We start from the raw sequence: 25,205 nt of genomic DNA, 5'->3' as shown, positions 1-25,205 counted from the left end.
TCAGGAGCCCGTGTCTGAACCTGGCACATGAGTACAATCAAGGTACATTTACTGTCGTTCCCATGTTTTCGCCTTCATTATTGTCTCAATCAGCAAATACTAGAGACAGTAGCTCTGGGGTGGGGCTTCAGGACAGTCCTTTATTTCTGCCCTGGGTTTCATACACACGGATGCTGGAAGCAGCGAGTCGAAGGAGCGAGCAGGAACCAGGATATAGGTTTCCCCCTCTGCTTTTCTCAAGTTTGCCTCTGCCACCTCACATTTAGAAAAGACCAACACTAGTACCTGCTTTCCCTAACTGGAAGAAATCCAAAGAGGATTTTAGCTTCTGTGTAAACAGGTGAAAAGTGAAAATAGCGTTCAGCGTTTGTTTGACGGGGAGCCTTGTAGAGGCAGCACCGCCCTGCAGCAGGAGTGGTCCCGCCAAGCTCCTGCCCGAGGGGTCCACTCAGCACTGCCCCTCAGAGCTCCAGCTGGGTCTGAGCCTCTGTGCTTTGTGTCTACTTCTTCTGTGGCCCCTGCTTTTACTGTATGTTAGTGCTGTTTTTGTTCTCTGTTGCTTGGTAGATTCAGTAGGTTATTTGGTGGTCTGGGAATGCTCTAAATTTTTTTCCGTATAGATATTTGGTAATTGTTTTACGCCGTTTCCGTTTACAAAACGCTTCACTGGTAGGCTCTGCTTTCGGATAGTGGAGGGAAACCTGTATTTGGTTGTGGTATTTCCTGTTGGCTGCTTGTGAGCATACAAATACTCCTGAGCCGCACCGAGGGCTGTCGGGATTCCCGGCAGGTGCTTACGGCCTGCTGCGAAATGTGGCACTAGCAACGCAGATGGGAAAAGAGCAGCTCAGTTGCTGCTCTTAGGGAGTTTGTTTTCCAGTGGAGGAAGATGGGGTACACAAATAAGATACCCAGAGAAATGTCAGGAAGTAATGATTGCTGTGCTTGCAGTTAGATATGACCACATGAAAGTGAGTAAGCAGGTGGCTGATTTATGTTGCATGGTAAGGGAAGACCTCTCAAAGGAAATAAACCTTTAAGCTAAAAATCCGAAGGACAAAGAGCCAGCTTTACAAAGATCCAAGGTTACAGCGTTCCAAAAAGAGGGAATAGCGAAGGAAAAGACCCTGACATTGGAATGGTGAGGCAAACCTGGAAATAGCTCCTAGGGGACTAGAGAGAGAGGCAGAGCTGGAGTCTTATTCCTTGGTTCTTACAGAAGGAGTCATCGTTTGAGAGTTCCTGTTACGCGAGATGGAAATGTTGGGCTGCTTTGCCTCTAGAAACTTTTCTTAGTTACAAGTGGAGATGTGTTTTGTGTCTGTGTGTGATAGGGCTATGAGAACAGTAAAGTATATGAAAAATGTCCTGCATACTATGAACCAAAGACATACTGAAAATAAATATTGTGCATTTTCATATTGTAGAGTAATAACATAACTTTAGATTTTTGTCCTAATTTTTCTTTTGCATATAATTATGTGCTTGATATTTAGCATTCTGTGTAGATGTGGAATGATGGTCTCATGTTTTCTCACCATTGTAAAGCATTTGGGGGAGGGTGTTGGTTTCTTCAGTAATTATGGTAGATTTCCCTTTTTGCCTCTTTCCAAACTGCTGTTTTCCAATAAGGCAAGCCCAGATTCGGGATGACTGCTATTGCAGAGGAGTGCCACTTTCAGTTCTGATAAAGCAGTCATCCTTTGGGTACGTCCGGGATAATACGTATTCTTAGTAAGTAAGCTAGTTACTGATAAACACAAAGTTTTTATTTATTTCAATTATTAATAATTTGGAAACTTCTGCAAATTCTTTTAACACTGGAAAGATAAGAAATGTGTAACCAGAATGAAAAATATTTTAGTTTGTTGAAACTACTCAGTAACATGTAATATTTTTAATAAACTACAGAGGAGCCTGTGCTGTTATCTCTTCTATGAAGAGGCTTTTAGCACACAGCTACAATTTCTGAACTGAATGTTTTCATTTCAGAATGGAAAAAGACTTCATTCACAACGAGGTCCCTTTACCAGAAATTTTTAATCTTTTTCCATGTTTAAATAATCCTAATTTATTGTATAAAAGGAAATGTTACAAATTATCTACAGAAAAATGCTGTGTATTGTGGGCGCATGTGTACGTACCGACTCACACACACACGGTTTTCCCGCAGCAGAGAAATGCTCTCTCCTTTAACTTTAGTTCCACTTCTGAGAATCTGTCCTAAGGAAATAATGCAAAAATATTGGGGGCAGGAAGAGCTGTGTGCACAAGACAAGTTTCTTGTTGTCTTATTTAGACTGGTGAAAAACTGCCAAGTACCTAAAGGACTTGTAGAAGGGGCTGAGTTTAATGACTTTTCACACATTCCCTCCAATGGAAATTTTATATAATTAAAGATAATGGTGGTTAAAATTTTCAGGAAGTTGGAAAATGTTTATTTAATGTTAAGTTTAAGGATTTAGTAATTTTTCTCAGTTTTCTAAATTTATGTGTTTGCACTTGTATTACTTTCGTAATGAAGAAAAAAGAATTCCAGAATATGTTTATTCTGTTCTTACATTTTTAAAATAAATATTGAAGATTGCTGCCAGACTGGAGTCAACGACTTGAGGGACGCGAAAGCCTGACCTTTTAAAGCACACATTAATGGTTTCAGTACATTTTGGAAGTTTGTTTAATTTGAAATGAACCATTTAGCTTGTGTTATAGATTTGTTTTAGAATGATATTCTAGAGAAGAGCTTTACGATCTGGAGTGTAAGATAAAAGGAAAGTAGAGAATTATAAGTAATGAGTAATAACATTATTTTAAGAAGAGAATTGCAAGGAAGAATTTCTGGAACATCTCTATATTAGACGTTCCAAGAGAACTTTTGCAGCAATAGTTAAGGGAGGACCTGGTTGAGAAAAAAATAAATTTAAATTACACAAAGAGCTTATTAAAACATTTTAATTTGGGAAATAAGTATTACTAACAAGAGATATATTAGTTATATTTATTTTTCTTTTCATCCTCCCTTCTGCTCTCCCTCTCTCTTTTTCCTCTCACTTCCTTCCTTTGCTATTTCTTTTTCTTTTTAATTGTGGTAAAGTACACGTGACTTACTGTTTTTTAACCATTTTAAATTGTATAGTTCTGTAGCATCACGGACGTTCACATTATCCTTCAACCATTGCCACCGTCCATCTCCACGACTTTTTTTATTTACTTATACTGAAACTCTTTTCCTGTTAAGGACTGACCCTCCATTACCCCCTACCCCAAGCCCCTGGCACTTTACTTTCTGTCTCTATGAATTCCACTGTTCTAGATACCACATGTCATCTTTTCTTTCTTTTTAACCTAGATGCTATTAAGGATTATCCAAACTCATTCACTCATCCCCCAGTTACTCGTTACCATGTTCAAAGGCTCTGCTCTGGCATGCTCATATGAAAAGCAGGAACCTGTTTTGATTTATAGTCTAATTAGCATCAGTAAGTCCAATCCCACACAGGTGACTGCAGTGAGGGATGAAAAGTGGTGTTTAAAAAGGCAAAGAAACAGTATTGTACACAAGGAATAGGGGAGACTGAGGAGTGGAGCAGGCTGCAGTGAGAGGTCACGCCCCATCGCCCTGGGGGTGTGCAGGCATAGGGGAGGTGTTGGAGCCCAGGGTCTCCCCTGGGAATCACATTTGATGATGTTTTTGTGGTGGTGATTTGCTTGCTTGCTTTTGTTTTGTTTCTTGGTAGCAGTGCCAGGTTGGGCTTAGTCCCTCCCTACCCTGATCTTTGTAATAAATCCCTGGCTGGCACTCGGCTATGGTATAGTGGAGGGGTTGGGAAATAGAGTGAATGCTCAGGAATCAGGGGCAATAATCTAGTCCGTTGGAGAGGTTAGAAATCCCGTGAGCAAACCTGGATTTGTACCCTGATCTGTTTAACTTAACTCAGGTAAAATTTCCTGATGAGGATGGTGTGGGGACAGAGTCCCGAAGAGCAGTTTCCAGGCTCTCGGCGTCACATGGAAAGGTGCTGGCTCGGTTATTAGATGGCCATCAGCTGTTATCAGATGGCTGTCCGCTGTGGCAGGTTGGCCATCAGCTGTTACCGGTTAGCCGTTGGCCACTAATATAACTGCCATGGCTACGCTGGGGCATTGGTTGGTTGGCAGAGAAGCAGACAGCAGACTGTTTCCTGTGTCTCCAACCCAGCTACCAGCGAAAATATAGTGGTATGACTCCCCTATCTATGGCTCCGTTGTTGTTCCTTTTTGGTCTCACCATATCCTGCGTTCTTGTGCGGGGAGCAGGACCAGAGACCCCGCATGACACATGGCGCAGCGAGCAGGGTATGGTGCCGGCCAAAGCTCTCTGAAGGGCGGTGGAGCAGTTTGTGCGTGTGGACACTCAGTCTTGGGAAGCCCATGAGGAGCAGCACCGGGAGCAGGAAACGCGATCTGCCTGGGAGAAACGTGACCCCTCCGTGAATTGGTGGTCCTCTCAAGTCTCCAGATGGCACTCAGCCCTATTGGCCATAGCAGCTGTCATCTGCTTTTTGGTAGTCTGCTGCTGCCGTGGGCTCCAAGAGTTGTGGACATCTTGCACCGGGGCCACCACCTGCTTGGGTATCTGGCGCGGCGAGCAGGACTCCAGCCAGGTAGGAATGATGTCTGACTCTAGGCAGGAAGACATGTGGCCTCCACACAGTGTGTGGGGCTGGGTGGCCACTGTTCTCAGCAGTTGGACCCCCGTGGAGGGGTGGGAAGGTGTGGATGGCTCTCCGGCCAGCATAGAAAAAGCCGTGCAACTGCCAGAGAACTGGACCCCTGTGGACGGTTCTCCAACCAGCATAGGCCGAAGAAAACGAAGGTCGTTGCAGCCATGTGGGCTGGGAAGTGCTTATTGAGGCAGCTCAGACGCGGGACTTGTAGTCCTAGGAGGAAACACTTGCTGCATCCTGGGAGGAGGATGCAGGTGAGATCAGGGTCATCCCTCAGCCCCAGGTTGGGGAGGACTTGGAGCCCTCGCCCTACAGGGAGGGCACACGTTGTAGAGCCGGCGCACAGCCCTGGCGAATGACTGTGCACTATGGGGTATTGCCTTCCATGTCTGATTTGATGGACCGCTTGACTGTTTGCTTAGAAACGTACCACCATGTAGTAGAACTGACGCATGTTTGCTTCCTGTGTGTCACGCAGCCACCAGCGAGACTGTGGTGCAGGAAGACCCCTTGTGGGGGTGCAGACGCATGTTTGCTTCCTGTGTCTCTCCCAGCTGCCAGCGAGAATCTGTAAGCACCTTGGCTGTGAGCCACAATTTGTCCAGCACAGCGCCCTGAGAACCCTGGCCGTGCCCAGGAAGTAGGTGGACATCAAGGGATACCCTGTCGTGCGGGGTGGCCTGCGGTGTCTCTGGTCCCACTCCCCACATAAGAACACAGGACATGGTGAGGCCAAAAAGGAACATCCACAGAGCCATAGGTAGGGGAGTCATATCACTATATTCTCTCTGGCAGCATCCGCCTCTCTGCAATCCACTCTTGCCAGCCACCATCTTCTTGCTAGCCCCCATTTTTTTTTCCTGCTAGCGTAGCCGCGGCAGTTATATTAGTGGCCAGTGGCTTACGGGTTACAGCTGACGGCCAACTAGCCACAGCTAACGGCCATCTGATTACAGTTGATGGCCATTTACTACCCGAGCCAGCACCTTTCTATGTGAGGCCGAGAGCCTGGAAACTGCTTTTTGGGGCTTTGTCCCCACATACCTCCTGGGACATTACTTGAACTGGACTGAAACTTTTTCTTGTGAGCTGGGTTCTTGACATAGGGTCCCTCGTGGAAGACACTTGTCGCGTAGATTGTGAGGCGAGACTCTGGAAGGGTGGAGTGTGGGCACAGAGTCCCGGAGAGCAGTTTCCAGGCTCTCGGTCTCATGCGGAAACGTTATTCCATGTGATTGGTTATTAGATGGCCATCCGCTGTGGCTGGTTGGCCATCAGCTGTTACCGGTTAGCCATCGGCCACTAATATAACTGCCGTGGCTGTGCTGGGGGGTTTGTTGGTTGGCAGAGAAGTGAACAGCAGGTTGCAGTACCTGCTTCTCGTGTCTCCAGCCCAGCTGCCAGCGAGAATATAGTGGTATGACTCCCCTATCTATGGCTCCATGGGTGTTCCTTTTTGGCCTCACCGTATCCTGCGTTCTTGTGCGGGGAACGGGAGATGAGTCCCTGCATTACAGATGCCCAGTGGCTGTGACAGTGAGTTTTCATTCCTGCAGCCCCTGTTATTACCTGGAAGGATTTTAGGCAATGTGTGCCTTTTGAGCTGGGTGGGAGACTGTGAGAAATCTTACCAAGCATTCCTGACTTAGCAGTCTTGATGCCCATTTCTCTATATTCTGGGAGCCTCTCCCAGATGACAGCGGGTGTCTTTTTCTGGCCATTCTTTCAGTGACTTGCCTAAGATCCCACAGTTTGTAAATGGGTGAGTGCTGGGAGGTGACAGGTTCTAGTTTGACTCTGGCACCCCTGTGCCTGGTAATAACTATGCTGCCTCCTGTATTAGGATGTTTGGGTTTCTTCATTGTGTTTAAGAATATAGCTTAGGGTGGCCGGATGGCTCAGTTGGTTAGAGTGTGAGCTCTGAACAACAGGGCTGTAGGTTCGATTCCCACATGTGCCAGTTATCTGTGCCCCCCACAACTAGATTGAAGACAACGAGCTGCCGCTGAGCTGCTGGAGGGGTGTCTGGATGGCTCAGTTGGTAAGAGTGCGAGCTCTTAACAACAAGGTTGCTTCTTCTATTCCCGCTTGGGATGGTGGGCTGCGCCCTCCGCAACTAAAGATCGAAAGCAGCAACTGGATTTGGAGCTGAGCTGCGCCCTCCACAACTAGAGTGAAGGACAATGACTTGGAGCTGATGGGCCCTGGAGAAACACTCTATGCCCCAATATTCCCCAATAAAAAAAAAAAGAGAGACCGTAATTTAGATATAGACGGTCTTGACGAAGGTCAGTGATTCACTCAACAGTATAACAATGAAATCAGGTTTATTTAGATTTTAGGCTTATTTGTGAATACCGGTCACTCCTCTTTATACAGGGTTTGTGAGAGGAAAGAACTGCCTGTCAGTGAGCTGAAGGGGCTGTCACGTTCAGAGGCGGTAGTGTTCACAGGTGTTGGTTGTAGATAGGAAACCGTGCAAGACATCGTTGGAAGACTCATGGTGCACACATTGCTGTACGGCATTTTATTTAAGGGACTTGAGCATCTGTGGAGTTTGGTGTCTGAGGAGAGTTCCAACAGCAGTCCCCCATGGGACCAAGGGATGACTGCAGTTCGGTTTTGACTAAAAGAGAGGGTACATCCGGGGAGTGAGAGGCAGGGAAAGGAATGGGTTGAACAGGTAGGTGGTGTGGTGCCACTGAGTGTGAGAAAAGTGGTGTGCACGGGCCTAGCAGATGTTAGCAACTCTCACAACAGCTAATCTTATGATCCGAATGAGATGACTAGAGGCAGGGAGGCCAATTAGGAAATAGACATGAGAGTTGAAAAATTGGCCCTAAATTAGATGACAGCATGAAATATGGAAAATAGGTTTCTCTTAGGTGAAAGGACTGGTTGGAGACACTGCAGTTTCTGGAGTGGGTTGTCTGTCTATATAGTTTCACTCAACAAGTGTTTATTGCCTGTCACTACCTTAGATATAAAAGCATTATCTGTGCCAGCACCAAAAACATCTCATAAACTTCACTGTTGACAATGAAGTAAAATGCTTTAGCACTTCAGGTGTTTAATTAATGTGTATTTGCTAATGATGTTACTTTTAGTTAACATACTTTTCTGTGTGCTTCACATGTATCAATTTGTTTAATCCCTCACAGCAGCCGTATGATACTGTTACTTCTTTCTGTCATACCTGTTTGCAGAGGTGGGAAATGAGGCACAGAGCGGTTAAATGACTCTTGGCTCAATACCCAGGGTGCCAGGATTTGGATACAGGCCATATGCTTGCACAGCCTATGTTTTGATCTACCTCTTGAGCAAAGAATATGATGTAACGTAGCCAGCCTGTTTGCCATAGTTCTCCAAAAGATTGTGAGGGGCTATTCTTTGTAATTTATGAAGCAGTCTTTTGATAATTCTTATCCTTTCTCATATAAGGGGTGTTACAGAATCCTGAAATAAAGGAACCTCTAAAATGAAATACAGCGAACTGTTTGGATCTAAAGTGATCACACTCACATTGAGAATTCACTGATTTCAACTCCTATTTTCAATCTCCCACTCCCTCCCCCACCCCGGTCTTTGGGTACCTGTGAATAGGTAGAGATTCTAGACTGCTGTCTCTAGTTTTGTAAACATTTATATGTTTCAGCCTCATTGCCTATAAAAATAACTGTATTCGAATGCAGCAAGGCATCCTATAAGTTTTTAAACAAAACAACTTCTGTAAATTATCTAAATGGAGATACTGTACATACGTGAAAGTGAAAACTCTTTCCTCAGAGGGGTTAACCTTTCACTGTAAGGAAGTAGGTATGACCTCTTGTTCTTCGCTGTGAAATTGCTACTTCACTCTTTCTGGCTCTGCAGTCAATTTGTAGATTGTGATCAGCAATACCACCCTTTTAGTGAGTTTAGTGGTTTGCCTTTGGAACAAAGGAACAGAGGGAAGAACCAGTGTTTACTTGCCCCTGGTTAACAACAGCTTGAAGAAGGGCCAGAGGCCAGGATACCGCCAAGTTTCCGTCTCTTTTTTACGATGTGTGTTTTTCTAAATTTTGTTTTGGGGGGAAAGTATTAAATGGGCAAAAGTGAACAGGGTAACCATTCTCCATTTCATTTGTTCTAGTTTCTTGTTTCCTTTTGATTGTGGTGCAGGTGTCTAGGCTTGTTCAAAATTTTTGTTTTCTTATCATTGAGAATGTATATGTTATTGATGTTTAAAGAATTGGAAAAATGAACACAATTATAAGACAGTTCTCTAGCTATTTGAGCATTTTGCAGTTCCCTTGAGCTCTAATTAATTGTGGAAAAGGTATTAAAGTTCTGTCAATCATTCCCTTCCATGTGAATTTTATACCTTTAGTCAGCAGTTAGAGCCAAGAACAAATTATGTAGTGGTTGTGGTTTGATTAGTTAAGATGAACTAAGTAGAAAAGTTGAAAAGAGAGCTTAATAGGTGTGAAACATTGCATTGTTTTGTGCTGTGGGAACTTTTATGATGAAGTATAAAATAAAATGAAATATAAATTCATTTAGAAGTCTTTAAGGAAAACATTATCTGCCATCAGAGTGGTCTTTTATGAACTATGCTTCATGAACATCCATATCACTATAGATATTATGGTCCATCGTTTAATTGTAGTTGTGTTTTATTTATTTTTGTGAGGTGTTAATATGGATGTTTTCAGATAATTTGTCTTTTATTACAAATGAAATTAAACACGTAGGTAGTACCATAAAATTTGTCTGTTGTCTTTCTCTACTGTCGTATCTTGGTTGATAACCTGTGTTGCATATTTCAAAAGGTATAGTTCTCAGAATTTATGGAAATAAGGAATTGACAGATCCAGGAAACAGTGCACTCCAAGTTTAAATAGGAAATATATGCCTAGACTTACCTTAACTGTAGAACATCAAAGACAAAGTCCTGAAAGTAGCCAGAGAAAAAGAGCAGGTTACCTTTGAAGAAGTAGTTTGAAGACTAGCTAATTCTGTAGTATTGTGGAATCCAGAAGAAGTAGGAATTTAGAAAAATTATTGCAAGTACTATTAAAGAGTTATGATAAAAAGAAAAAATTTTGAGATAAATAACTGAGGGAGTTTAATCACTGAAAAACCTCTTCAGTTCCTCTAAGGGAACTTCTGGAAGAAGTAATTCAAGAAAAAGAAAAAGTATCCCAGCAAGAATGTCCAAGATGGAATAGTAAGCAGAAGATACAAAATAGGTAAAGCCAAGCAACATGATATAAAATAATGATTGAGTCTCATTTATGGAATTAAAAGAAGTAAAATATTATTCAACAAGAATAAGCTAAAACGAGGGAGATTACAACCAAAGTCCTTTCACTATCCAAAAAGGGAGATTTTTTTGTTTGATTAAATATATATGGCAATATTTCAGGGAAACCACTGAAGGAATAAAAAGGGTGAAAAAATTACAGAACAGTAAAGAACGGGGGAGAGACACTAGAGTGGGGCCCTGCTGGTCAGACAGCAGTCTTACAAAAACTAAATAAACCGTTCTCAACTAAAGCATCTGAGGGCTTTTAAAAATATCATTAGACCTATTTGTGATTATGAAAAATCTATAAACAATGCAATCAAGTTTTTAATCTTAAGTAGTTTAAAACCTCTTAATTCATTTATAGTATAGATCAACTTAGAAAACCTTTATATCCAAGTGCCTTCCAGATTAATGGGGAGTGAAGTTCCCGAGGCCTTACTTCTCTTTGGGTCAGATTTCTGAGTCCCGGAGGGATGACTGACATATTCGGGGTTGTTAGGTGCTCACCGTATGGAGTGGGTGTTTTTGATAAAATGGAAATGCAGGTGGCTTACAGATATGGTGGTTTTCAGTAATAATTATCACTGGGATGCCGCTTATATTCTTTTATTTAATCTCTTTCTGTCCCCTACTTTGAAAATTTAATAATTGGTCTTATTTATTGAGCACTACTTCGGTCTGGCCTTTTGCTGTTTTTTTTTTCTTATTATGTATAGTGCTCACAACAACTCCGCAGACAAAGGTATGGTTTTGTGTATTTCACACATTAGAAACTCCATGTTGCAAGAGGTTGCCCAGTCTAGGGCCCCACAGCTGCCCAATGGTGGAGGCAGAATCCAAACCATGTTTGCTTCACTTTAAAGCTCCATATTCTTTCTAAAAACAGGTTTCCTCTCAGCTCTTCAGGTAGTCTTTTAAAAATGAGTATCAGTGATACTTCCTTTTTGTGGTTTTTTTGTTAATCTGTGGTTGTCCCTCTTTCTGAGAGGCAATTCTTTTGTTAAGAGAGAAGTAGGGGAAGGTGTATGGAGAGGAGTGTAGAGTACCCGCACGTGTGCTTATGGTAAAGCTCGATTCCTAGATCTTGTATTTTATTGCAGAACAGCCAGCCTGAGAGATGATTCCAGAGATTTAGAAGCCCTGGCTAGCAGAACTGGTAGCAGTTACATTCCCCTGTGACAGAAATGTGACGCCTCAGAATATCTTTGAGTCACCATCACTTCTGTTGAGGCCTGAAGCATTTGTGAGACACAATTTCACTTCTATATATAGAAAGAAAAGAGCCTTTACACTGTACCATCAGTGCCCATATGGGGTGCCACTGGTTCCCCATCTAGGGGATAAAAACATTGGGTATGTATAGTACTTCATTGCTTTATTTGAAGGATACTGTTCGTTAGGGTACCAGTTCTCAAGAGGTTGGGAATTTGGGGGTTGGGGAGCAGTGGCATGTGACATTGAATTTCCTATAACCCAAATCTGCTAATTCTGAGGACACTGCAGTGTAAGATTTCCCCACAGCCACAGGAGACTCTTGGTTGCCCTTGGAGCCAGTCTCTCACTCAGAATGCACTACCTTCTGTGCCCAGATGTTTCTATTCACTGCTCTGCACACAAATGCAAAGGTTTAATTTTGTAAAAGTTCCCAGTAATCGTAGGTCTGGTGAAGCACATTGGTATGAAAAAAAAGAATGTAAACTATCTCATTAATATATTTATATTGATTACATGCTGAAAAGGTATGTATATATTGACTCAAATAAAATATATTATTAAAGTTAATTTAACTTCTTTTTAAAACTCTTAATATGGCTCCTAGAAAATTTACAGTTATCTATGTGCATCATATTGTTGGCTTATATTTCTTTGGATAATGAAGGTCTAGAACATTTTCCAACCAAATTCATTTACATTTGGCAATGATTCTTGAAAATTAGCATGACCTGGGAACTTTAAAAACCCCTCATACCCAGGACACACTCAAGATCAATTAAAGCAGAATCTCTGGAAATGAGGTCCAAACATCAGTGTAGTACATCATGTGATTTTTTTAAAGGTTCCTATAAATCTATGACTTTCCCCCAACCCCTATTTTTAGCTTTTTCAGTTAAATTCATTAATTGATCAACCCTTGCTGCTTTTCTCATATTTAATCTATTTTCCTTGTTACAGTGTAACCTCATTTCTTCTTGTTGGTGCATTCTGTAGAGTAAGAATCAATATATAATATGAATATATTTGAAAGAGATGTAGTGTTCTAAGAAGTGAAGACAGGGAGATACTGGGTTTCAAATTATCCTACATAAAGTAGGTCCCAGGGGAAAGGGTTGCAGGCTGAGCCAGGCTGGAAAGAGGCTAGTTCACTTAGTTTTAAGAGCTGGCCTTCAAGAAATGTACCCCAAAGTAAAATTTTAAGGAATAACAGTTTTCAAGAATGTCGGGGATTCTGTACTGGGTGGAAGCGTACCAGCACCATCTAGGCAGGGGCTCTCTTTGTCATCAGTTGGTGGTGATACCTTGATTCCCAGAGAGGTGGTGTAGGTTGAGGAACTCCACACAGGCAGTTTGGGGAATACTGGAGAGGCAAGATGGAGCAGATCATGAGGGCTTTCCCATTCTCAGCAGATGGGTAGAAACCAGGAACGGTCCCTTAAATAGCGGATACACTTTGGTGCATAGAAAGATTTATTGGAGGCTAACTGCGGGCACCCTGTGTGGACAGGCTCCACATACACAACTGGCCTTGGTGGTCACTGACTGACTCTCGCCTAAAGATTCTTCAGTTTGTAGCTAGGTCTCACCAAATGTAAATACAAGACATCATTGGAAGATATAGCCCTCACCTAGGGTCAGTAGACCTGAGTTTTAATCTGATTTTTCTCAAATAACTATGTTTGTGGCCTTAAACAAATGGTTTAACCTACTAGGCTTGCATTTTCCCTCATCTATGAAATAAGAAGTACTCTCTTAATATCCAGTATTCCTTTCAAGTCTACAAATATCCCTGCAAAATACCAATGAAAGCAACAAATGTTCCCAAGTAGAGTGTGATAGAAAACCGTAAAAGATTGTGTTTTTAAATAGGGTCTGAAGCTTCGGAAGTAGTCATCTTACTGTTCTAACATTGCCGACAGTATGCTGTAACCTTGTAGAGCTAGTCAGAGCCTCCAAAGTGTGATCTCAGCTTAAGTTACTTGTCTGCTGAGATGATCCTGGGAGCCAGCAACTCTGTTCCCTAACATTTAGATCCAGTACTTTCTGAAGTGTATTGACTCAGCATTATGCATTTCACGTGGAGCGCTAGCAGGAAAAGCAGTCAATACCAGAGCTGTTGTGCCCTGAACTGAGGCCTCAGTTCAGCCTAAAGCTAACAAGTAAATGCCAGGAGCACTGCACTGCTTTATATCTGCTTCATTCGGTTGGTCTCAAGGCGCTTACTTTCCAGGTTACGTAACGGTCACTGAGGACGGTATTTGTCACGGGCCCAGAATCTCAGTGCTTTCTGTTCTGAGTAGAACAGAGCCTGGTAGCCAACATGCACATTAAACAGCGCACGAGAGTTTGGGGTGAGCGTGTATTGAAGGTTGTACACAATCTCATAAACTTACTGTTTTCTGTACTGACTAGAAACTTGCAGCACCATAGCCAAAGTGGATGTCAGCACAAAGGGAATTCAGTGGCATACCTGAACAGACTAGAAGTGACAAGTGCAAATCAATTAAAGGAGCCAGCCACCTGGGTGTATTCAGTAACACAGGCCAGCACTGGAGGAATCCTACACTCGGTGCCGTGCTTGAGATCAATGCTTTGACTTTGACTTTGTGCATTGCTAATGCACTCAAAAAAACCTTTGAGCATCTTGGTATTTTTGATGCTAGTATTGAATATTTGCTGGATTTGTTCGTTTGTTTTTAATGGCTCAGTATGTAAACCTGCTTTCTTCGGCGAGCAGTCCCCCAAGGATGAAACTTGGTGAAAACAGCATTGTATTTTCCACTACTGAATCCCAAGGAGACCAGATCTTAGAAGCTGTGGAGGGATGTGTGACTAAGGCTTGGCCGGCCGTAAGCTCTTGCTGGATTAAAGCACAAAGAAGTCAGGAGTCCGGCAGTATTGGAAGCACTGTGTGTCCATTACTGGAAATGCTGTTGATGACATTCTGGGTAGGTTCTTACTGTTGTGACGCGTCTCCCCTCTTTCTTACCTCTTTTCCAATCATGGCCTTCCACAATCAATTCTGGGAACTCACTTGATACTTTCGTGAAATTTCCTCCCAGGATAAGTTCGCTAAACTTAAGTTTCAATTCTTTCTATGACTCTGATTGGTATAGTTAGTAAATTAGTCATTGCAAGAGATGTAAACTAAGGGGAAGTATTACTATGAATCACTGGTAACTTGGGTCCTGCTAGATTACATGGGAACAGATGGTCTTTCTGTACTGACTGACCAGGTTAAAAATTATTCGTAATTACATTGCTATGGATATAAACTCCCCTTCCCCCATCTTACCCAGTACAGTTGGTAGGCTTTATAAGTGTAAAACTTCACATGAGAATTTCTAAATGTCTAACAGTTACCTTGTGCAATACAGTGTGGGATGATGTTCTAACTTCATGGAATCTAACAGCTTTTTGGTAGAAGGGTGATCATCTGAATTCCAAATTTGAGGAAAAGATTAGCTTTTAGTTAAATGAGAACCTTTAGATGGCATCACAAGTGGAACAGTTAGGTCTGCTTTGTAAACTAAAGGGTAATAAGCCTAATTTACATTTCATTTATTCCACAGAATTCATCGATTATCTTCAGTATACTAAACACTGTGTTGTCTCTGTATTGTGCCAGGAATAAAAAGATAAATAGCAAAATATATCATTCTCCGTCTTCTAGGAACGTGCAAGCTAAAGTAGAAAACAAACAATTAGCTCATTATAATTCAGTATTTTGAGGAGCTGGCTCACCTGACAGATATTGGATTGGGAAGGAAAAGGTGCCATTTGATACTATAGGCGTCTTTAACATCCAGTGTTGGCACACAATGGTTGGCACATGATAGGTACACAGAAGGTGTTTGTGAAATTAAATTTGAACTGTGTCTCGAAGAATAAGGAGTTCTTGGGAGACTGAATTTAAGGCAGAAATGACGGAGATACAGAGGACAGCAGTATGATTTCTAACTGGAACAATATAAAAAGACATGGGCAAATTCCAAAGTTTCGAGCTAGGCAGATTGGTAGTTTGTCATTAACTGAACAAAGAGAATACAGAAGTTGGTTTGACATCAGTGGAGTGATAAGAGGAAATCAGTTCTGCCTTTGACTTGCCTAATTCAAGGTTTTTGAGGGCCATCTTTATGAGACTGTAGTTGAAAAGGTCCGGTCAGTCCTGCAGCTCAAGGGGAGAAAATGAAGAAAAAGATTTAGGATTCGTCCAAATTAGGGTTTCTGGGCGGGAATTCCCGCCCGTTCTCAGGAAGATTTTTGCTTTCCCGTTCCCGAATCCCGAGATAGAAACTGTTTTCTGTTCTCCACAATGAATCATTTCCACAAAGTGACAGAGCATACTACCAACCACCTGAGTTCAAGGAGCCGATTTGTCGACCAGCTTTTCCCCGGGGGGGGGAGAGGACGGGGACTCCAAAAAGGATAATGGTAGGGAAAATGAAGGTCTCAGTATGAATAAAGGCGTGGAAAAATATGGTAGGTTCAGCACACATGTCACCAAGGAGGGTGATTAAAGAATGAGAGCAAGGAGACAAAAGGCAGATCAGAAACAGGTCCTCAGGGCCCCTTATCCCAAGGTCAGGAGTCTCCACCCAACTCTTGATATTCTGAAGGATTTTGAGTAGAGTGACAAGAGTCATGAATCTCTTCATGACAGGGATACCTTCTGAGAAATGCATCTTACGTGATTTCGTCGTTGTGCAAACATCACAGAGGTACTTACACAAACCTATGTGGTCTACACACTACACACCCAGGCTCTACGGCACAGCATATTGCTCCGACGCCGCAAACCCATTCAGCCTGTCACTGTGCTGACTACTGTAGGCAGCTGGACACGATGGTAAATATTTATGTAACTAAACACATTTAAACATAGAAAAGGTGCAGTAAAAATACAGTATAAAAGATAAAGTGTGGACTTATGCTCATGCTTTGGGGGAGCTGTGGAGGGAGGCACCCTGGGGAGGGAGAATACAAGTCTGGAGGAGGGAGGGAAGAAGAAAGAAGGGAGAGAGAAAGAGAGCAGAGATCTACAGAGATTCAGAGAGATAAAGGAGAAATAATAAAAGGAGGCCGAGGAGAGAGAGGAAGTAAGAGCAGAGAGACAGGAACAGGTCTGGGAGGAGAAAGATAAAAGAGAAATGGAGGGAAGGGAAGTGACTTAGTGTGCATGAGTGCACCTGTGTGTGCCAGCTCTGGTGGGTGGAGCAGGCTCCTGTGCTCCCTCCTGCCCGCCCTCTTCTCTCATTTCCTCTCCAACTCCAGGCTTGGCCCTAGCCAAGGGCGGGCACAAGGCCGGCAGACAGCATGCTGAGCCTGCTTGTCTATTTAAACCAGCCAGAGCTAGCCGCAAATTCAGCGGTATACTTGAGGCCAGCCTTTTCTTTCAAAATTGCAAACAAACTTTTTGCTTATAATCCACTGTAATCTTATGGGACCACTGTCATGTATGCTACCAATCAGTGACCAAAATATTGTTAGGTGGCACTTGACTGTATTCAAACCTGTGTTTGCTGAAGACAACGCTGGGGTACTGTGAAAGATAATGGGTGGGAAAGAGCGCGATGTCACGGAAACCAGTTTCACAGTATTCTAGGGTTTAAAAGGAGAGATAAGGACCTCAACTGAGGCAGTGGTTACAGGAATGGATGCTAGGATGAATCTGAAAAACGATTTAGGGAATAACTGGATGATGATCAAAGCAAACTCTTTGTAAGTGCTATTTAATTCTCCTAACAACCATCTACTGTCATCATTGTACTTACTTTACACATGAGGCAGCTGAGGTACAGAGATGCTAAGAAACTTGCCTGCAGTGCTTGGAGGCTTTAAATTCAGTAATCTTGCCTGAGTTCAAGCTCTTAAAATCGATTTCTTCCTGGATATGGAGAAAAAACTATTCCAGAATCCTAACATTTCTAGCTTAGTGGCTGCTGTTTCCATCAGAGCAGGGAGGAACTTGTCCTTTACATGTTGGAACTCATGAAGGTTCTGTTTTAGGCTCTATTCTTATCTCATTCCACATGCTTTTCTATAATAAGCTCAGTCATCCACTCCCATGAACTCAACTATCATTGAATTGCCCATGACTCCACATTCTGTAGCCTTTGGTACGGGTACCCTGACCTCTGCCTCCCACTGCCAGCTGGCAATCTCCTCCTTGGGTGTACCACAAACATGTCAAAGTAAACAGTCCCAAACCAAACTTATTAGGTCCTAGTTAAGGTCATAACCATGCTTTTATTCAGTCCACCACGTTGAAACCTGGGGTCTGTCATCGTGACTATTCTCATTACAGCCTTCATCTTATTAGAACTAGAACCATCTGAAAATCTCATTAGGTCCCTTAAACAAGCATGCATACATGCAGAAATATGTACATATGTACATACATACATACATACATACCAGTTAACACAATTTGGAGGGCTAAAAAGCAAAAAGTAGCTGTGAGAGGGACAGGAGGAGAAAGAGGGAGTAGTGCATATACAGATGGCCCCTGATTTACACTTACAATTTTTTTACTTCATGGTGGTATAACAGCCATAGGCATTCAGTAGAAACCATATTTCAAATTTTATATTTTAATCTTTTCTGGAGCTAGAGATACACTCGGTGATAGCCTTTCCCGACGCTGGGCAGTGAGGGGAAACAAGCCGCAGCTCCCAGTCAGCCCTGTGATGCTAAGGATGAATAACCAATACTCTACAGCGTTACTGTGTTGCCAGCGTTTTGGGGGGATACGTGTTCTGAGCACGTTTAAGGTAGACTCGGAACCCCATCGTGGGTTGAGGAGTATCCGTATAACAAATTTGCTTCTGAGAAATTGTCAATTATTTATGGCTTTAAAAAACCTTGAAAAAATCGAAAACCATTTAGCAAAGTATGTTTCTAGGAAAATTAGTAATATTCAGAAAATAAGTGAGATGAATATAAGTTAACGGTAAAACATTCCTTTGCTGATGAAGAATTGACCTAAAATGGATTTGAATAGTTCTCCTTATTCTTGTTTTTAAACCTTGCTTATAGCATTGTACGTGTTATTCTTTTACACCCTGATATAAGTTCAACATTGCATAAGGGATGTAATTTAAAGTTAAGCTATAAAATATACATGGGCTCATCTTTTTATTGGGAAAATGTTGTATAACAATGTAATTGTAAAGTGGGACCTAAAAAGCTTTGATCTAAAATAAATTTCATAAGCGGTTTTTTATGAACCCAAACTTTAAATTTTTGAATAAGGATTTATAATCTTTGAATTCTTGGAGTATATGCCACCACGCATGTTTTTCTGTTATTTTGTCAGTACTGTAACAGTAGGTAGGACTGAAGGAGAAATGGTATCTTATAAACAACGAAGCCTGATTTTAGCCATTTCTCTTGCTCAAATTGATTCAAAATGTTACACAGTTGTGATTTAAAATTCTATTTAAGAATTTCCTCCAAATTGTAACATCTGCCCTCAAAGGCGTGCTAAGGCCGACCTTTCAGACACAGCCAGCCGCTGGCCAGTGCGGGCTCATTGCCCCTCCCTGCATGGCCCTCTTCCTCGGGCTGGCCGGACTCTGCTTCTCTCTGTGGCTTTCGCTCTAGCTTGCTTCCCTCCTGCTTGTCTTTCTTTGCTTGCCTGCCTGTCAGCTTCTGAGTTAATCATTCATCATCGTAACAGTTAATCTATTTTTATTCGTTGCCGGAGACTGGCTTTGGAGAGTATCGAATATTTGAAGGAGAGATGACCCCTTTCTATCCGCCAACCTTAATATTAACTTTTCCTTTTTCTGTACATTAACACAACTCTGCTTTTTTTTTTCTTTTCATAACCAAGACCTTATGTTCAACAATGTACACATCCATTGATTTGATTTGGCACTCAATTAGAAACAGACAAGTATTTAGGAAAAAAAGTATAAAAAATAAACCTGAAATGGGGATGGAGGGGTGAATGATTAAGCAAGTCCACAAACTCCCCCGGAGCCTAGAACCCCGGGAATCGCGAAGGAGTTTCTGCTCGGAGGCGCCATGGAGGAGCCGCCTCGGAGGAGCCGGAGCCGCTGGGGCTGCGTGGGCCGAGGTTGTGCAACAAAGCGCGCGGCAGCCGGCGCTCCCGCCCCCCGCCCGGTTCCCGGCAGGCAGCCTCCGCCCCGCCCCCCCGGGCTGTGCGTGGGAGGGGCGCGGGGCGGGGGCGGGTCCTTCCTCCCGGGCCGCGCACCGGGGCCGCGTGGCCATTTTCCCGGGGCTGCGAGGCACGCGGGCCCTTCTTCCCGGGGGTGGGAGCTCTGGCCGCCTCCGCTGCGGCTCGCTGCGAGCCGGAGAATTGGCGCCTAGGCCGGGGGTGCCGGATGCCCTGTCCAACATGGTTTTGTAAAGTTTCTGCTGACACAGCTGAACATGAAATGAAACAACCCGCCGGACTGACAAAGGCCAGGAGCGTTTTCCCTGTGCCGCTTTTAGCCCTAGTCCCACCCGAAATGGCTTCATTTGCCCCCTAACCTCCTCTTCCCTTTGGCTCCGCAAAATCTGCGTGTTGTCCCCCCCTACTCATTTTGGTTCATCTCTTTTCACCCCTTCGCCGCCGCCCCAAAAGAAGCACCACCGCCCAACTTCCAGGGCTGGCTGAGCTGCAACTCGTTTTGCGTAATTAAAGCGCGTGCTTGATGGTGGAAAACACGGAAAGCTGGGGAGGAAGGGCGCAGGGCCTATGTGGAGGCCGGGCGCCAAATGCTGGGCGGAGCCGCCGCCTGTGGGCGAGGGGCGGGGCGCGGCGGGGGCGGGGCGCTGCAGGGGCGGGGGCGGGGCGCTGGCAGGGGCGGGGCGCTGGCCCCCAGTACGGGGCACTACAGGTGGCAGAGGGCGAAGGGAGGGAGGTGGGGCCGCAGCGCAACCCCGCGGACAATAACAGGGCGGGGCTGGCGGGGGAGGGGCGGGGCCCGAGCTCGGCCCGGGCTCAGACATTGGGCGGGGCCTTGCAGCGCTGGGGGAGGGGCGGGGTTGGCGGGCGGGGCTGAGCCGGAGCTGGAAGCCCAGGCTTGGGGGGAGGACTCTCGGCTGGAGGCTGAGGGGCGGGGCCGGCTAAGAGGCGGGGCTGCCGCCTCCTTTGGCGGCTTCCTGGGCAGAGTTGCCAGGAGCCGGACCGACTCAGGCTGGGGCTGCTTAGACAGGTTTCCATTTGTGTAATAAGTGCGTCTTGGAGCCAAGTACAGCATCATCAACCTTCCTTGGCGGGAAAACCAACTCACAGCATTTTTTTTTTTTTTTTTTTTTTACAGCTGAGAAAAGTCTAAGCTTGTGAAGTTTTTTCTCCTGCCCGTGCTTTCTTGTTCTTAATTAAATGCTAAAGAGTCTTTTGGTAATAGTGCCTTCTGCTTTTCAGCCTTTCTCTGACGTGAAGACTTTGGGATCATTGGGTATTCTCATTGGTCTCCTGTAGGAGTTTTAAGGAGAATGTTGCAATCCAGACACCTTTGACATTTTCAAGTTAGGTAAAGACACAAAACTATAGATTAGCTAAGACATACATTTAATCCAACTAGTAGTAATCAACTGTGGCTAGTTGGTTTTTAAACTTCTTTTATTGTACTCTGTGGGCTATATAATTTTTAAAGTCTTTATTTACTCTGTTGATCCTGCTTATGTAAATAACTTACTATTAAGTAGGGGAGTTCTATTTCCTCTCTATCACGCAAATCAACTTTATTTTGGAGTCCTGGAAATTGGATAGAGGATCTGTTATGGGAATGTAGTTTTGAGTTAATCAGTATTGATGTAGAGGGAGAATCTAAGAAATTAGTGGTTTGAGGAATATAGAAAAATGGCCTTGAATAGGAGTTCTGAATATTAATGTACTTCTGTTTACCTTTATGCCTTATAATGTTATAATTTTACCTGTATAGATGAATACGTGTAATATTTTCAACTGTGACATATATACAAATGAGGAATTTTATAAAAACGATAGATTACAGTAGCAACATTTCTAACCTGATTGTTACTGCTCCCTTATGACACTTACCAGTTCCATTTTAAATTAAGTTAAATCCTTATTTGTTTGAGTGTTTTGTTAAAAAGGGTGAGTCACACACCAAGGTGCACACTACTGCACTCCCCTCCTCACATTAGTGTGAGTGCAAAGAGCACATGCAGTATTAGGATAAACTGTCACTGGTGACTGTCAGTGGGCCAAGGTTAGGCAGCTCTTTTTAGGTTTTGAGCTACAATCTGTGTAATAGTGGTAAAATTGATTCAAGTCATTGAGTTTGGCATTGACGAGCTCTTAACTCCTTAGCTCTGTAAATACTGAATTGATGGAAAGGCCGTGTATTTCAGAAATGATACTTGTATAGTAATTAGAAAACAGAACAAACTTTGACATAAGCTGATGGAATTTGAAAACAGTATCACATGAATTGAATAAACAGCAATTCCACTTCTCATCCTCCCAGTATATTCTATGGTTATGTGGGCACCCCCCAAGCCCATTGGTGAAAATGCATTTGAACTTACAGGTACGTCAGGCTTTACTTAGGAGTCACCATTCCAATGTTATCCAGAAAGTCTTGGATTTTAAAATCGTAACCCAACTAAGTGTTTAGCATAAGACATACCAGTTTGGACTGCCTTTTATGCCCACTCTCTTCAAGACAGTTTCTGTTTGCTCTGGGCCTTGGCCTGGTTTGTGGCAAGTTCTGAAGTTGTACTTTGCCTACCAAATACCTAGTGAGTATGAGAGTCCTGCGCTCCCCCAGGTTTTTTCAGAGTGAATCTTGAAGTAAATAATAGATTCAAATGAGATTTTGAGTTGGTATCTGATTGGACTAATTTTGCATTTAGATTGTAGATAAGATACACATGAAAACACATGCATACACATGTGTTAACAGGTGTTAGTGATCTCAGAGATTTATTTACTTTCCACTTTTACCCAGTTCCCTATTTTTTAAATAGTGAATTTGTATATTAATTATAGTAATTGGTAAAACTCCCCACCCTCCCTTTTAAAAATAAAATATAGCAGTGAGCTCACATTTCATAAAGGTAGACTTATCCACCTGTGCAGAGTTGTCACTGAACTAGAGAGCTTCTTTTTGGAGGAAAACTTTGTTTTGCAGCATTTTACTTCAGTAGTTCTGCTTTGTGGAACCTGGTTCTATAGCCTTTGCACCATGTACACAGTGATACCCAGTTTAACTGTTGCAGCAGTTGAGCTGCCTTTCATCCCAAACACTGTATTTCTATGGATAAAAAGATTTGAATCAAGTCTTCATGTGCTTACACTTGTGAATATTTGTAGTTGGGACTTCCCATATCTAGACTAGGGTTTCTTGGCTTTGGTACCATTGCCATTTTGGGCCCGATAATTCATTGTTGTAAAGAAGCTATCCTGTGCATTGTTGTATTTGCCCACTAGGTACCAGGAGCAGACCTTACCCTACCCCCCAACTGTGATGACCAAAAATGTCTCTAAAAATTGCCAGATGTCCCCTGGGTTGGGGAGGAGAATGCATGCAAAATTGTTCAGGGTTGAGAACCACTGGTCTAGGCAAACATTTAATCCACTGGAAATCCTTGGCCAGAGTTGTTTATAAACTCCTGGTAAAACATGACATAAATGTTACTGCCAAGGACCTAGTTTCTTTTTCAGTTTGGCTGTATGTTGTTTATTTCAGAAACCTCATTTTTGTTTAAAAAGCTGTAAAGAATTTCTGTGAACAAAATCAAGTGACTTAACTTAGAAGTGTTAAAAGGGCGTCCTGAGACTAGACGTTTCAGACCAAAAATCCGGTTTTTCAACCTTCAGACTGTATTTCAAGCTTTCTGCTACTTTCTAAGTATAAAGTAGTTTCATGGTATAAGCTCAGTAACTGAATTTCCTCATACATCTCTTGGAGTTATTGGGACTGACTTACCAATGAATGATACGTAAATATGTGATCCTGTAAGAGTTTTGTTTGTTTTTTAAGATTTGTATTTTAAAAATTGAACTTAAAACTTTCTGAGCATTAAGTGAAGGCACTATTATGAAGAAAGAGGTAAGCGTCATGCTTCAGATCTGAAGGTTGTATAATATTTTCTTGTCTTAACGTGCACATACTACTTTAATGTTGCTGTAGTTTTGATTTGAAGGTTGTGTAATATTTTCATGTCTCAACGTGTATATACTACTTTTAGTTTTGACGGTAGTTTGGTTTTATGTTGATTTTCTGGTTTTCGTGTTGAAGTTCAAATTTATATGCAATTATATTAAATAACAAAGATTTTCATTAGACACGTAATCCCTTTCTATCTTCAAAACACAACCTATAGTTGTTCAACTTTCTAACCAAAAAATCCCAACCCCCTGGCCCCCGTAGAAAACTAGCAATGCCCAAGTCACACAGGAAATCTCTAGAAATCAACTGAAAATTTCAACTTTATGATCTAGAACATCTTATCAAAACAGAACAAAAGATATACTGTACAATGAAAATCAAAGGCATTTTTAACATGAGAAACTATGGAATATTGTTTTAATTCTAGTCTGTATATTTAGAAAAGCTAACATTTTCAGAGTACTATGGATTACTATGTGGTGAAATGCAAAACAGGATAATATGTAAAAAATAGTGTTCTAATAGAACCTTAGAACGTTTCTCACGCAGCGTTAGCCTCAGTCCCAGCACCTTCTCCTTGACCCTTTATAGTCAGCCCCTCCCTCTATACCCAGCTCCTGCCAACCACTGTTGTTTTCTTTCCTTATAGTTTTGCTTTTTCCAGAATGTCGAAGAAATAGAATCACATAGTAGATAGCCTCTTGAATCTTGTTTCTTTTACTTAATAACTCATGTAGTTGCTTATATTGGTAATTAATTCCTTTTTTGTTGATGACTAGTTTTCTGTCGTATGGATGTGGTCCATGTTATGTTTGTCCATTCACCACTTGATAGATATTTGGGTTGTTTGCAGTTTTTGACAATTACGAATAAAGCCTCTATAAACCTTCTCGTGCGGGTTCCCATGTGAACGTGTTTTCATTTCATTCGTGGGGTAAATCCCTGGAAGTGTCTTTCTGGATCATGTGTTGAGACTACTTTTACCTTATCAGAAACTGCCAAACTCTTACTAAAGGGGTTGCATTATTTTGTTGCAATAGATTATGTTTTAAAAATCAGTTCTCGTATTTGAATCCCATGTTTTTAACTCCTATTTTCTTTTGCCATAGAATACTGTTGTCTATGTGGAAGCAGAGAGTTCCTCCTTGGTAATTTATTTTTTTTTTTGGGGGGGGGTACTGTAATCATGTCACTAACATTTTAAAAAGCGACTTTATTATTTCATGTCAAGACATGCCCCTTGATAGGTAGTGGTTTTTCTTAATAAAGCAGTTACAGATGAGTGTCCTAAGAAGTGTGGCGTCTGCCTTCTCCTTGGGGCCATTCTTAGTTCCGTAGTCATGCCGTTTCAGGTTTCTGTTCATTACTTCCAGTCTAACCTTAGCTTCGTGTGTCCACAGGCACCCAGCTCTCAAGTGAGCAGATGAGTGTAATTATCTTCCTATTTTCTGTACTAAAACGCCCATCTCTTGAATTACTGATATTTTTCGACTCTACAAGACTCTAAACGCCTTTAGAGGCAAGGCGTTTATGGCCCTTTATTCTAGAAGATTGATACTGAACAATTTTAAACTCAAAATGGCATTAAAAGAAACTCAGTAGCAAAATTTTTTCACACAACTAGTACTTGTCTTTGAAGACTTCCTCTTTTTCTTGTACAGCCTTTTCTTTCTTCTTCTTCTTTTTTTTTTTTTTAAAGAATATATGCTTATTTTGGAGAGAGAAAGACGGGCAGAATGGAATAGTGATATGCTGACAGTTATTTGCCTTGAAAACATCAACTTTTTTCTTAATTTGCCTCTTCCAGAACTTCCTGTACTAGCTTCAGTTTCCTCACATACTTACACTCTTGGTTTAAAATTTTCGTTATTGTTGCCATTAGATAAGACTAATCTT

General features: G+C 42.4%; 1 protein-coding gene across 11 annotated transcripts in view; it reads left to right on the top strand.

Moving 5' to 3' along the window:
- The window catches only part of ARID1B (AT-rich interaction domain 1B), a 396,431-nt gene that overhangs the window by 204,785 nt on the left and 166,441 nt on the right, over positions 1-25,205 (top strand). For 5 of the 11 annotated variants that reach the window (XM_081035477.1, XM_081035475.1, XM_081035470.1 and 2 more), the window contains exon 5: positions 24,419-24,457. The exons of the other annotated variants lie outside the window; for them this stretch is intronic. In XM_081035477.1, coding sequence (XP_080891603.1) covers positions 24,419-24,457 — 39 coding nt within the window. The remainder of the gene's footprint in view (positions 1-24,418; positions 24,458-25,205) is intronic. 11 annotated transcript variants of the gene reach the window in all.

This window comes from Rhinolophus hipposideros (assembly GCF_964194185.1).
Source record: "Rhinolophus hipposideros genome assembly, chromosome: 3".
Classification (NCBI taxonomy): Eukaryota; Metazoa; Chordata; class Mammalia; order Chiroptera; family Rhinolophidae; genus Rhinolophus; species Rhinolophus hipposideros.
Note: the sequence above shows the minus strand (reverse complement) of the source record. Positions and strands in the feature narration are given on the sequence as shown.